Source organism: Callithrix jacchus, chromosome X (genome assembly GCF_049354715.1).
Source record: "Callithrix jacchus isolate 240 chromosome X, calJac240_pri, whole genome shotgun sequence".
NCBI classification, from domain to species: domain Eukaryota; kingdom Metazoa; phylum Chordata; class Mammalia; order Primates; family Cebidae; genus Callithrix; species Callithrix jacchus.
The window spans coordinates 68,138,875-68,152,930 of record NC_133524.1 but is presented as its reverse complement, the minus strand read 5'-3'; the positions used below and the strand labels follow the sequence as shown (position 1 = coordinate 68,152,930).

General features: G+C 40.7%; 1 protein-coding gene and 1 pseudogene across 2 annotated transcripts in view; one reads left to right on the top strand and one right to left on the bottom strand.

Moving 5' to 3' along the window:
• Nucleotides 1–14,056, top strand: part of TEX11 (testis expressed 11) — a 359,673-nt gene that overhangs the window by 34,687 nt on the left and 310,930 nt on the right. For both annotated transcript variants that reach the window (XM_035288474.3, XM_078362393.1), the window contains exon 5: nucleotides 9,023–9,102. In XM_035288474.3, the coding sequence (XP_035144365.3) occupies nucleotides 9,023–9,102 (80 nt within the window). The remainder of the gene's footprint in view (nucleotides 1–9,022; nucleotides 9,103–14,056) is intronic.
• On the bottom strand, nucleotides 11,888–12,471 carry LOC100414388 (WASH complex subunit 3 pseudogene; annotated as a pseudogene).

Below are 14,056 nucleotides of genomic sequence, written 5' to 3'. Positions count from 1 at the left end.
CCCATCTTTGTGGATTTATCTACCTGTCATCACTGTAGTTGCTGACTTTCAGATTGGGTCTTGAGTGGACGTCCAATTTGTTGATGATGAAGTTATTTCTGTTTGTTAGTTTTCCTTCGAACAGTCTGGCCCCTCTGCTGTAGGACTGCTGAGGTCCTCTTTAGGCCCTGCTTGCCTGGGGATCACCTGCAGCAGCTGCAGAACAGTAAGGGTTGCTACCAGTTTCTTCTTCTGCTATCTTTTCCCAGAAGGATACCCACCAACTGTCAATCTGATCTGTCCTTTATGAGGTGACTCTGGATATATGGGGGTCAGGGAGCTGCTTGAGGAGACAGTCTGTCCTTTATAGGAGCTCAAGTGCTGAGCTGTGAGCTCCATTGTTCATTCAGAGCTGCTGCACAGGTACATTTAAGTGTGCTGCAACAGAACTCATAAACCTTTTTTTTCCCCTGGTGTTCTGTCCCAGGGAGTTAGGGCTTTATTTACGAGTTTCTGTTGTGTTGCTGCCTTTTTTCAGGGCTTCCCTGCCCAGCGAGGAGGCAGCCTAGTCACTGTCTGCCTGCAGAGGCTTTGCTGAGCTGCTGCGGGCTCTGCCCAGCTGCCATGTGAACTTTCCTGTAGTCCTGTTTATATGGGTGTAGTTAGAACTGCCTCGGCAATGGTGGCCCACCTCTATAATGGCGGACTTTCTCTGTAATGGCAGGCTGCCTTGTCAATGGTGGACTGCCTCAGCAATGGCAAACTACCTTTGTAGTGGTGGACTGCCTCAGTAATAGCGGACGCCCCTCCCCCACAGAGCTGGACCATCCCGGGTTCAGCTGTGCTTGCTGTGAAACTCTCAATCCACAGTGTTTCTGATTGCTGTTTTTTGTGGGGGTGGGACCTGTCTCAGAGCCCCCTTTTTTAAATCGTTGAACAGTTGACTGTGTCTCCCAGGTGTTCCAGTTGCCTGTTGAAAAGGTGTTGGGATATGTGTGATTTCCCGTGTGGCGACCCGCTGTGCTGGCTGAAACAGCTGCCGTGAGATTCGTGGCACTTTTTTGCCCAGGAATCTCCTGGCCTGGCTCCCTGTTTCAGTCTCCTTTTTATCAGTTGAAGGGCAACTCTGTCTCCCAGGAGCTGAAATTGCCAGCTAAAACGTGTATTTGGTACGGAGAACCACCGCACCCTGGCACAGGCAAAACAGCCGCGCCGGCCAAACCAGCCGCACTGGTGAACCGTGAGGCTCCTCCGCCTTGGAATCTCCTGGTCTGTGGGCAATAAAAATCCATCTGGAAATGCGGTGTCCACTCACCCTCCACACTTTCGCTGGGAGCTGCAATCATGAGCTGCTTTTAATTGGCCATCTTGGATCCCCCCTTTTTTTTTTTTTGAAATGGAGTTTTGCTCTGTCACCAGGCTGGAGCACAGTGGTGCAGTCTCGGCTCACTGCAACCTCTGCCTCCCGGGTTCAAATGATTCTTCCGCCTCAGCCTCCCAAGTAGTTGGGACTACGGCGCATGCCAAACGCCCTGCTAATTTCTGTATTTTTAGTAGAGATGGGGTTTCACCATGTTGGCCAGGATGGTCTCGTCTCGACCTATTGACCTTGCGATCCACCCACCTCAGCATCCCAAAGTGTTGGGATTACAGGAGTGAGCCACTGTGCCCGGCCGAGTTAATTTTTGTATAAGGTTTAAGGTTTAAGGAAGGGGTCCAGTTCCTGTTTTCTGCATATGGCTAGCCAGTTTTCCCAACACCATTTATTAAATAAGGAATGCTAGTTTTTGTCACGTTTGTTGAAGATCAGATATTTGTGGATGTGTGGTGTTATTTCTGAGGCCTTTGTTCTGTTTCATTGATCTACATATCTGTTTCTGTACCAGTACCATGCTCTTTTGGTTACTGTATAGTTGTAGTGTAGTTTGAAGTCAGGTAGCATGATGCCTCCAGCTTTATTCTTTTTGCTTAGGATTATGTTGGCTATATGGGCTCTTTTTTGGTTCCATATGAAATTTGAGGTAGTTTCTTTCTAATTCTGCAAAGAAAATCAATGGTAGCTCAATAGGAATAGCACTGAATCTATAAATTACTTTGGGCAGTGTGGTCATTTTTACAATGTTGATTCTTCCTATCCATGAGCATGGAATTTTTTTTCATTTGTGTTCTTTCATATTTGCTTGAACAGTTTTTTGTAGTTCTCATTGAAGAGATCCTTCACATGCCTTGTAAGTCGTATTCCTAGGTGTTTTATTTTCTTTGTAGCAATTGTGAATGGGAGTTCACTCATGATTTGGCTTTCTGCTTGTCTATTATTTGTGTATAGGTATGCTTGTGATTTTTGCACATTGATTTTATATCCTGAGACTTTGCTGAAGTTGCTTACCAGCTTAAGGAGTTTTTGGGCTGAGCTGATGGGGTTTTCTAAACATATGATCATGTCATTTGCAATCAGAGAAAATTTTACTTTCTCTCTTCCTGTTTGAATATTCTTTATTTCTTTCTCTTGCCTGATTTCCCTGGCTAGAACTTCCAATACTGTGTTGAGTAGGAGTGGTAAGAGAGGGCATTTTTATCTTGTGCTGGTTTTTAAAGGGAATTCTTCCAGCTTTTGCTCATTCACTATGATATTGGCTATGGGCTTGTCATAAATAGCTCTTATTAATTTGAGATATGAGAGCTTTTAGCATGAAGGGATGTTGAAGTTTATTGAAGGCCTTTTCTGCACATATTGAGATAATCATGTGTTTTTTGTCATTGGTTCTGTTTATTTGATGGATTATGTTTATTGATTTGCATATGTTGAACCAATCTTGCATCCCAGGGATGAAGTTGACTTGATCATGGTAGATAAGCTTTCTGATGTGCTGCTGGAATTGGTTTGCCAGTATTTTATTGGGGATTTTTGCATCCATATTCATCAGGGATATTGGCCTGAAATTTTCCTTCTTTTCCTTTTCTTCCTTCCTTCCTTCCTTCCTTCCTTCCTTCCTTCCTTCCTTCCTTCCTTCCTTCCTTCCTTCCTTCCTTCCTTTCTTCCTTCCTTCCTTCCTTTCTTTTTCTTTCTTTCTTTCGTCTCTCTCTCTCTCTCTCTCTCTCTCTCTCTCTCTCTCTCTCTCTCTCTCTCCTTTCCTTTCGTCTGCATCTCTGCCAGGTTTTGGTATCAGTATGATGCTGGCCTCATAAAATGAGTTAGGGAGGAGTCCCTGTTTTTCTCTTGTTTGGAATAGTTTCAGAAGGAATGGTATCCACTCCTCTTTGGAACTCTGATAGAAGAATTCAGCTGTGAATCAGTTTGGTCTTGGGCTTCTTTTCGTTGGTAGGGTATTAATTACTGCCTAAATTTCAGAACTTGTTGTTGGTCTATTGAGGGATTCGACTTCTTTCTGGTTTAGTCTTTGGGAGAGTGTATGTGCCCAGAAATGTGTACACTTCTTCTAGATTTTCCAGTGTATTTGCATAGAGGTGTTTATAGTATTCTCTGATGGTAGTTTGTATTTCTGTGGGATCAATGGTGATATACCCTTTATCATTTTTATTGTCTATTTGATTTTTCTCTTTTTTTTAATTTATTAGTCCAGCTAGTGGTCTAATCTTTTCAAAAATAAAAAAATAAAAAAAAAACCAGCTCCTGGACTCATCGATTTTTTTGAAGGGTTTTGTCTTATGTATTTGAGTTCTGCTCTGTTCTTAGTTAGTTCTTGTCTTCCACTAGCTTTTGAATTTGTTTGCGCTTGCTTCCCTAGTTGTTTTTATTGTGATGTTCAAGTGTTGATTTCAGATCTTTCCAGCTTTCTGATGTGGGCATTTTGTTGTATAGATTTCCCTCTTAAGACTGCTTTAGCCGTGTCCCAGAGATTCTGGTATGTTCTCTCTTTGTTCTCATTGGTTTCAAAGAACCTCATTATTTTTGTCTTAATTTAGTTATTTACCCAGTAGTCATTCAAGAGCAGGTTGTTCAATTTCCATGTAGTTGTGTGGTTTTGAGTGAGTTTCTTAATCTTAAGTTCTAATTTGATTGCACTGGGGTCTGAGAGACTGTTATGATTTCCATTCTTTTGCATTTGCTGAAGAGTATTTTACTTTGAATTATGTGATTGATTTAAGAATAAGTGCTATGTGGTGCTGAGAAGAATGTATATTCTGTTGATTTAAGGCAGAGTGTTCTGTAGATGTCTATTAGGTCCACTTAGTCCAGAGCTAAGTTCAAGTCCTGAATATCCTTGTTAATTTTCTGTCTCATTGATCTATCTAACATTGACAGTGGTGTGTTAGTCTCCCACTATTTTTGTCTGGGAGTTGAAGTGTCTTTGTAGGTCTCTAAGAGCTTGCTTTATGAATCTGGCTGCTCCTGTTTTGAGTGCATATATATTTAGAATAGTTAGCTCTTCTTGTTGCATTGATCTTTTTACCATTATTTAATGCCCTTCTTTGTCTTTTTTGATCTTTGTTGGTTTAAAGTCTGTTTTATTAGAGACTAGGATTGCAACCCATGCTTTTATTTATTTATTTTTTTGCTTTCCATTTGCTTGGTAAATATTCCTGCATCACTTTATTTTGAGCCTACGTGTGTCTTTGCAAGTGAGATGGGTCTCCTGAATACAGGACACTGATGGGTCTTGACTCTTTATCCAGTTTGCCAGTCTGTGTCTTTTAATTGCAGCATTTAGCCCATTTACAATTAAGGTTACTACTGTTATGTGTGAATTTGATCCTGTCATCATGATGCTAGCTGGTTATTTTGCTCATTAGTCGATGCAGTTTCTTCATAGTGTCATTGATCTTTATACTTTGGTGTGTTTTTGCAGTGTCTGGTATTGGTTTTTCCTTTCCATATTTAGAGCTTCCTTCAGGAGCTCTGGTAAGGCAGGACTGGTGGTGACAAAATTTCTTGGCATTTGTTTGTCTGGGATGGATTTTATTTCTCTTTCTCTTATAAAGCTTAGTTTGGCTGGATGTGAAATTCTGGGCTGAAAATTTGTTTATTTATAAATATTGAATATTGGCCCCCACTCTCTTCTGGCTTGTAGGGTTTCTGCAGAAAGATCTGCTGTTATCTGATGGGCTTCCCTTTGTGGGTAACCTGACCTTTCTCTCTGGCTGCCTTTAATGTGTTTTTCTTCATTTCAGCCTTGGAGAATCTGACAATTATGTGTCTTGGGGTTGCTCTTCTAGTGGAGTATCTTAGTGGTATTCTCCACATTTCCTGAATTTGAATGTTTGCCTGTCTTGCTAGGTTGGGGAATTTCTCCTTGTTAATATCCTGGAGTGTGTTCCAACGTGGTTCCATTCTCCTTGTCACTTTCAGGTACACCAATCAATCATAGGTTTGGTCTTTTCACATAGTCCCATATTTATTGGAGGCTTTGTTCATTCCTTTTCACTCCTTTTTTTCTAATCTTGTCTTCATGCCTTATTTCAGTAAGTTGATCTTCAATCTCTGATATCCTTTCTTCTGCTTGATCAATTCAGCTATTGATAGTTGTGTATGCTTCACAAAGTTCTCTTGCTGTTTTTCAGCTCCATCAGGTCATCTATGTTCCTCTCTATACTGGTTATTCTAGTTACCATTTCCTGTAACCTTTTACCAAAGTTCTTAGCTTCCTTACACTGGATAGAACATGCTTGTTTAGCTCCAAGAAGTTTTTTATTACCCATCTTCTGAAGCCTACTTCTGTCAATTTGTGAGACTCATTCTCCGTTCAGTTTTGTGCTTTTGCTGGAGAGGAGTTGCAGTCATTTGAAGGAGAAGAGGCATTCTGGTTTTTGGAATTTTCAGCATTTTTGTGCGGGTTTTTTGTCATCTTTGTGGATTTATCTCCCTCTGACCTTTGAGGGTGATGATCTTTTGATGGGGTTTTTGTATGGTGTCCAAAAGGATATTGATGTTGTTGGTTTCCATTTGTTAGTTTTTTTTCTAAGAGGTGGGCCTCTCTGCTACAGGTCTGCTGTAGTTTGCTGCAGGTTCACTCCAGAACCTGTTTACCTGGGTATCAACGGTGGAGGCTCCAGAACAGCAAAGATTGCTGCCTGCTCCTTCCTCTGGAAACTTCATCCCAGAGGGGCACGGGCCTGATGCCAGCTGGAGCTCTTCTGTATGAGGTTTTTTTACCCCTCTTGGTAGGTCTCTTCCAGTCAGGAGGCATGGGGGTCCAGGACCTACTTTAGAAGGCAGTCTGACCCTTAGTAGAGCTGTAGTGCTGTGCTGGGAAAATCCTCCTTGTCAGGATCAGCTGCTCTCTTCAGAACCAGCAGGCAGGATGGTTTAAGTCTGCTGAATCTGCACCTATAGACATCCCTTCCTCCAGGTGCTCTGTCCCAGGGAGATGCGAGTTTTATCTATAAGCCCCTGACTGGGGCTGCTGCCTTTCTTTCAGAGATGCCCTGCCCAGTGAGGAGGACTCTAGAGAGGCAGTCTGGCTATTGCCGCTTTGCCGCACTGTGTTGAGTTCTGCCTGGTCCGAACTTCCCCTCTTCTTCTTCTTCTTCTTCTTCTTCTTTTTTTTTTTTTTTTTTGAGTTGGATTTGTGTTCTTGTTGCCCAGGCTGGAGTGCAATGGCATGATCTCAGCTCAGTGCAACTTCTGGCTCCCAGGTAGAAGAGATTCTGCTGCCTCAGTCTTCCTAGAGTAGCTGGTATTACAGGCATGCACCACCACTCCCAGCTAATTTTTTTTTTTGTATTTATAGTAGAGACAGGGTTACACATGTTGGTCAGGTGAGTCTTGAACTCCTGAGCTCAGGTGATTAACCCACCTCAGCCTCTTAAAGCACTGGGATTACAGGTATGAGCCACTGTGCCCAGTCAAAAGGAAACATTTTCAAAAATTTTCAAAACTGGAAATTCAAGTTAATATAAATAAATGATTAGTAATTATTTTACCGAAAGTGTTTTTTAGAGGAAGTTAATTTTGTTAAGTGATGAATAGATTTTACACCTTATGATGGGCAAAACAAATCTGACCATTTCAATTACCCTATAATTTCAGCTGGGCAAATCTCTTTTTCAATGGACTATTAATCAGAAATGGTGTTAGCATAGGTAGAATGGCTGCTGACATCCAATGTAAAGGTGACTAGTTCAGTTATTTGTGCAGCTGCTTTTTAAAACTTGGGTATGTTTTACGCTGCAATAAACTAGACAAATAGCTGTTATAATTATGCAAACTTTCCTATTTTCATGGAAAATGAGTTATATAATGAAGTCTGTATTTTCTAAATTATACTTTAAGAACTGTTATGACATCTACAGAAAAGAGTATATTTAGACCAAGTGTGGTAGTTTTGGTAACTCACACCTATAATCCTAGCACTTTGGGAGGCTGAGGTGGGAGAATTGCTTGAGCCCAGGAATTTGAGGCTGCAGTGAGCTATGATCATGCCACTATACTCCACCTTGGGTGAGTGACAGAGTGAGACCCCCTCTCTACAGAAAAAATACATATATATTTAGAAAGTTTCACATTTTAGGAGAGAAATCTTTAACTATTCTGATTTCCAGAGATTTTTTCAGATGTTGAATAGCTTTAAGTCAATTGAATTTAGAATTACTCTTTTGTTAACATGATATACACAAGAGCATCATATGGAATCAGGTATTTTTAGTGAGTCTTTGGGACTTAAGACCTGAAGAAATTACAATTAAGTATTAAATATCTCTCTGGGCTGGGTACAGTAGGTCATGCCTGTAATCCCAGCATTTTGGGAGGCCGAGGTGGGTGGATCACCTAAAGTCAGTAGTTCGAGACTAGCTTGGCCAACATGGTAAGTCCCCATCTCTACTAAAAATACAAAAATTAGGTAGGCATGGTGGTGCAGGCCTGTAATCCCAGGTACTCTGGAAGCTGAAGCAGGAGAATCATTGGAACCCAGGAGGTGGAGGCTGCAGTGAGCCAAGATCGTGCACCACTGCACTCCAGCTGGGGCAACAGCGAGACTCTGTCTCAAAAATAAATGAATAGGAACAAACAAACAAACCCATTTGAAAGAGGGCAAAGAAGAACAGACACTTTTCAAAAGAAGACATTTATGCGGCCAACAAACACATGAAAAAATGTTCATCATCATTAGTCATTAGAGAAATGCAAATCAAAACCACATTGAGATACCATCTCACGCCAGTTAGAATGGTGATGATTAAAAAATCTGGAGACAACAGATGCTGGAGAGGATGTGGAGAAAAGGGAACACTTTTACACTGTTGGGGGATTGTAAATTAGTTCAACCATTTTGGAAGACAGTGTGACGATTCCTCAAGGATCTAGAAATAGAAATTCCATTTGACCCAGCAATCCCATTACTGGGTATATACCCAAAGGATTATAAATCATTCGATCATAAAGATACATGCACACGTATGTTCATTGCAGTGCTGTTTACAATAGCAAAGACCTGGAACCAACCCAAATGCCCATCAATGATAGACTGGTGTGACACATCTACACCATGAAATACTATGCAGCCATAAAAAACGACGAGTTGTGTCCTTTGTAGAGACATGGATGAATCTAGAAACCATCATTCTCAGCAACTGACACAAGAACAGAAAACGAAACACTGCATGTTTTCACTCAAAGGCGGGTGATGAACAATGAGAGCACTTGGGCACAGGGAAGGGAACAACACTCACAGGGCTAGGTGAGGGGGTGGAGGGGAGGGAAGGGGAGGGATAGCGGGGGTGGGGGGAGGATGGGAAGGGATAACACCAGGAGAAATGCCTGATGCAGGAGATGCGGGGGATGGAGACACCAAACCAACATGTCATGTATGTACCTATGCAACAATCCTGCAGGTTGTACACATTTACCCCAGAGCCCGAAGTACAATTAAAATAAATAAATCTCTTACTGAAGCATTCAGTAAATGATTCTTATAATAAGTTTCAGGTCATTTTCTTTTGAAAATTCATTTTTTTAAAAGGTCTTTATAATTTTTATTTTTAGTAACAACAAAACTGGCTTCTTTTCAATCTTTTCTCTTTGTTGGTGTATATAAAAGGAGAATGAATGTTTTGTGTTTATGGTTGTTTAATTACTGTTTTGCAGTACATTATGTTGCCTGCAAGTTGCTGAGTATGTGTGAAACCTCATTTGCCTCAGAACAAGGTATTCAACGACTGATTATGGTAAGTTTTAATTTAGGAGAAAATGGGGATGCAATGAGATGGTTGTTACTCCTATGAAAATGGTTAAAGTTAGTGTGAAACTGTAAGGGGGTTGAATTTTTTAGTGCTATCCTTTTATGTTGGGTTTTTCTTTTATAATGGTATATTTACTACAGTTTAAGTTCTCAGAATACTGTGGTTATTACAGTGGTTTAGTGAACCAAATGCTGAATTTATAATTTTGGGTTGATGATTTATTTTTTACTTTTCTCACCTCTCACTTGATAGAGTAACTGTTTCTTCATCTAAGGGAATGGTATTCGTTCTAAATGAGTTTTTCTAATGAAAAATTTGAAGCCCTAAGTAAATAAGGAGAAGAGTACAGGATTTGAAGTTTGAAGACCTAGGTTAGGTCTGCTGCTTACTAGCTATGTGACCTTGGAAGAATACTTAGTTATCTCATTTGTAAACTGAAAATATTAATATCTACGTTAGAGTGTTACTGAGTTAAAATTAGAGTTTTTGTGAAAAATGCTTTGTAAACTATAAACACATAGTGGTGGAATTTGTTCATGTAAAATGCTATGACGGTAGTCTGATAAATCCTGTATTATATATAATATGATAAAACTGAGTTGAACACAGGGTTCACCTTGTGCGTTTTCCTTCTTGCAAAGATTGTAGCCACTCCAGTGCCTTCACACAGTTATATTTTGTCAGCTTTTAGGGTTGTTTAGAGTGGGATGGTCAGTTTGAATTGAGCAATTCCCTCATGACTGATAGTGGAAGTCTTCCTCTTATATTTCTATTATTTAAAAGATTAATCTTTTAAATTTTGAGACGGAGTCTTGCTCTGTAGCCCTGGCAGGAATGAAGTGGTGCCATCTGGGCTCACTGCAACCTCCGCCTTCCAGGTTCAAGCTTTTCTCCTGCCTCAACCTCCTGAGTAGCTGGGATTACAGGGGTGCGCCACCACACCCAGCTAAGTTTTCTATTTTTTGTAGAGCTAAGGTTTCACCATGTTGGCCAGACTGGTCTTGAACTCCTGACCTCAGGTGATCTGCCCACCTTGGCCTCCCAAAGTGCTGGGATTACAGGCCTGAGCCACTGCACCTGGCCTAACAGATTAATTTTTTAAAGTTTTATTTCCCCCTTCTCCCAAAATACAAATGTATGTTTATGTAAAATTAAATTATTCGGAAAAGTAATGAAAGTAATAAAACGTGGTTTTCTGCTCCATCCCTCTTTATATATTCTCTCTCTCTCTCTCTCTCTCTCTCTCTCTCTTTTTGAGACAGGGTCTCACTCTGTTGCTCAGGCTGGAGTGTAGTAGCATGATCTTGGCTCACCACAGCCTCCACCTACTGGGTTCAAGCAGTTCTCCTCCCTCAGCCTCCTGAGTAACTGGGATTACAGGCATGTGCTAACATGCCCAGCTAATTTTGTATTTTTTTGTTTGTTTTGGTAGAGACAGAGGTTTCACAATGTTGGCCAGGCTGGTCTCTAACTCCTGACCTCAAGTGATCCACCTGCCTCAGCCTCCCAAAGTGCTGGGATTACAGGCGTGAGCCACCACACGCAGCCCTATCTACTCTCTTGCTCTTTAGAGGAAAGTACATTTTTTTTAAGTGGGAAAATATTTTTCCCAGCATTTAAAAATATGTTATTATGTAAAAGCTCAAATACATATAAAACAGATAAGATGGTACAATAATTCTCCCCGTTTACCCATCACTCAGCTAGAGTAATCATCAACTTATGGCCACTCTTGTTTCTTCTGTAACTTCTTGAATAGCAAACCTCTGGTCCTACTGGATTATTATTATTATTTTTTATTTTTTTGAGGTGGAGTCTCGCTCTGTCACCTAGACTGGAGTGCAGTGGCACAATCTCGGCTCACTGCAACCCCTGCGTCCTGGGTTCAAGCGATTCTCCTGCCTCAGCCTCTTGAGTAGCGGGGATTACAAGCATGTGCCACCACACCCGGCTAATTTTTGTATTTCTAGTAGAGATGGGGTTTCACCACGTTGGCCAGGCTGGACACAAACTCCTGATCTCAGGTGATCCGCCCACCTTGGCTTCCCAAATTGATGGGACCACAGGCATGAGCCACCACACCTGGCCAACCCGCTGGATTATTTTGAAGCAAATTCAAAAGGTATAATTTTGCCCATAAGTATTTCAGCATGTGTTTCTAAAAGACAATGTAATTCTCTTCAGGTTGTAAATGCTTTATTTTTTAAAAAATAGTGGAAGCTTGGTGGTGTATATGTGGCCATTTGATATTTTTATGACTAAGAGAGTCCAGTCTCTTATAGAGTATAAATGTACCTCTACACATGCACATATATTTATTTATGTTCTATTTTTCCATAAATTATTGGGGTACAAATGATACTTGGTTACGTAAGTTCTTTACTGATGATTTGTGAGATTTTGGTGCACCCATCACCTGAGCAGTATACACAGCACTATATTTATAGTCTTTAATCTTTTGCCCCATACTCACTCTTCCCTCCAAATCTCCAAAGTCCATTGTTTCATTCTTATGTCTTTGTGTCCTCATAGCTTACCTCCCACATATCAGTGAGAACATACAATGTTTGGTTTTCCATTCCTCAGTTATTTCACTTAGAATAATAGTCTCCAGTCTCATCCCGGTCACTGCAAATACTGTTAATTCATTCCTTTATATGGCTGATATATATACCACAGTTTCTTTATCCACTCGTTGATTGATGGGCATTTGAGTTGGTTTTATGATTTTGGAATACACATGCACATGTAATTTTTATCAAAATTAAGCTTAGTCACTAAAAGAAGATTCTCTGTGTGAACTTGTTCTGCAGTTTTTTCACTTTTGCCATCAGGCACTGGAGCACCTGACCTCTCAAGAAGATCTGGATCTAGTCCTTCTGATATCATTTTGTTTCTTATTGCCATCACTGGTATACCACTTGAACCATTTTGAGATATATGACATATCTTGAATCTTTGTCTACAATTAAGATATTTTCTGCTGTTACTTGATTTTCCTGTGGTCCGGAGTCTTGTGTACTGTCCTGCTGTGATTACTCTGAGGTAACCTCAGAATGTGATCCATTTGTGACACTAGTGGGACTTAAAGGAGATACTTCAAATGTAACATCATCTAGGCCTGGTATAGATGACAACGTTGCATCTAAAACATTGAGAGCTGCTTCAATTTGTTGGATACAAAGATAAAGGTTTGCCAGTTTCTCTTCACTAAATGTAGAAGAGTGGTTGAGGAACTATCCGGTGTGCACAACAGTTTGCTTTAGAAAAGACACCATTCTTTTCTGGTGAATAGCTGGCACCTTGGTCAAGTCTATGCCTGACCCCCATGAGAGGAAGCCCATCTTTATACATCTCCTCAGCAGTCAGGGGCCCTGGACTTACTCACAAACCCCTCCCAGATGGGGCCTGCCCAACCTTGTAATTGTGTCCCAGTGCTTCCCCACGTCCCCCAAGACAGGGTATTTTTTATATTCAGCAAACACAGTTCCCTTTATCACACCTGATAAAACCTAATAAAGGTTTCCCCAAATCAAATAGCTAGTTCTTTCACCCCCTCTCCAATTGGTTTCTTAAAATCAGGACCAAAGATAATCCATACTTTGTTTTTTGTTAATATGTCTGTTTTAATTAAACTACATGTTTTCTTCTCTCTTTTAAGAAAAACTCTGTTGAACAGATTTATTTGTTGAAGAAATGAGGTTGTCCTATAGAGTTTTCTAAATTCTGGATTCTGATGCCTCCTCATGGTGTCACTTAATAGTCCATTGTTCCCTCTAACTCTTGTTTTCTGTAAACTGATAATTAGATCTAGAAGCTTGTTCTGATTCATGTTTGATTTTTGTCAGAATAATTTATAGGCAATATGTTTCTGAATCCTTGGATTCAACCTACCATGGATTGAAAATATTACCAAAAAATCTGATAAAGATAACAGTAACAATACAGTAAAAAAATAGAATAGCTAATTCTTTTTTATGTATTTATTCATTTTTGAGACAAGCTCTCACTCTGTTGCCTAAGCTGGAGTGCAGTGGCATGATCTCAGTTCACTGCAACCTCCGCCTTCCAGGCTCAAGCGATTCTTATGCCTCAGTCTTCCGAGTAGCTGGAACTACAGGCATGCACCACCATGCCCAACTGGTTTTTTGCATTTTTAGTAGAGACTGGGTTTTGCCATTCTGCCCAGGCTGGTCTCGAACTCCTGAGCTCAGGCTATCTGCCCGCTTCAGCTTCCCAAAGTGCTAGGGTTATAGGCATGAGCCACCACATCTGGCCAATAACTAATTCTTGATTTATCAGCTTTATTTATGATCTATTTATTTGCTATTATGATGGATGAGGATTTATCTCATATCATGTTACCTCTCCCATCTCTCTCAGTTTTTGTTATACTATTTTAAATTTATCTGTTGGCTGTCTTTCAAATCTTTAAATTATATATATTTATATATACACACATATATAATTTTTTGTATATATGTATATACTTAAAAAGTATACTTTTTTTTGAAATAGGATCTCACTCTGTCGCCCAGGCTGGAGTGTAATGGCATGATCTCGGCTCTCTGCAACCTTGGCACCCCAGGCTCAAACAATCCTCCCACCTCAGCTTCCAAAGTAGCGGGGACCACAGGTGCACACCAGCATGCCCAGCTAATTTTTTGTATTTTTGGTAGAGATGGGGTTCTCACCATGTTGCCCAGGCTGGTCTTGAACTCCTGAGCTTAAGCAATCCACCCACCTTGACCTCCCAAAGTGCTGGGATTACAGGCATGAGCCACAGCACCCAGCCTAAAATAATATATACATTTTTTTCTTTTTGAGACAGGGTCTTGTTTGTCGCGCAGGATGGAGTGCAGTGGCATGATCATGGCTCACTGCAGCCTTCACCTCCCAGGCTCAAGTGATCTTCCTGCCTCAGCCTCCATAGTAGCTG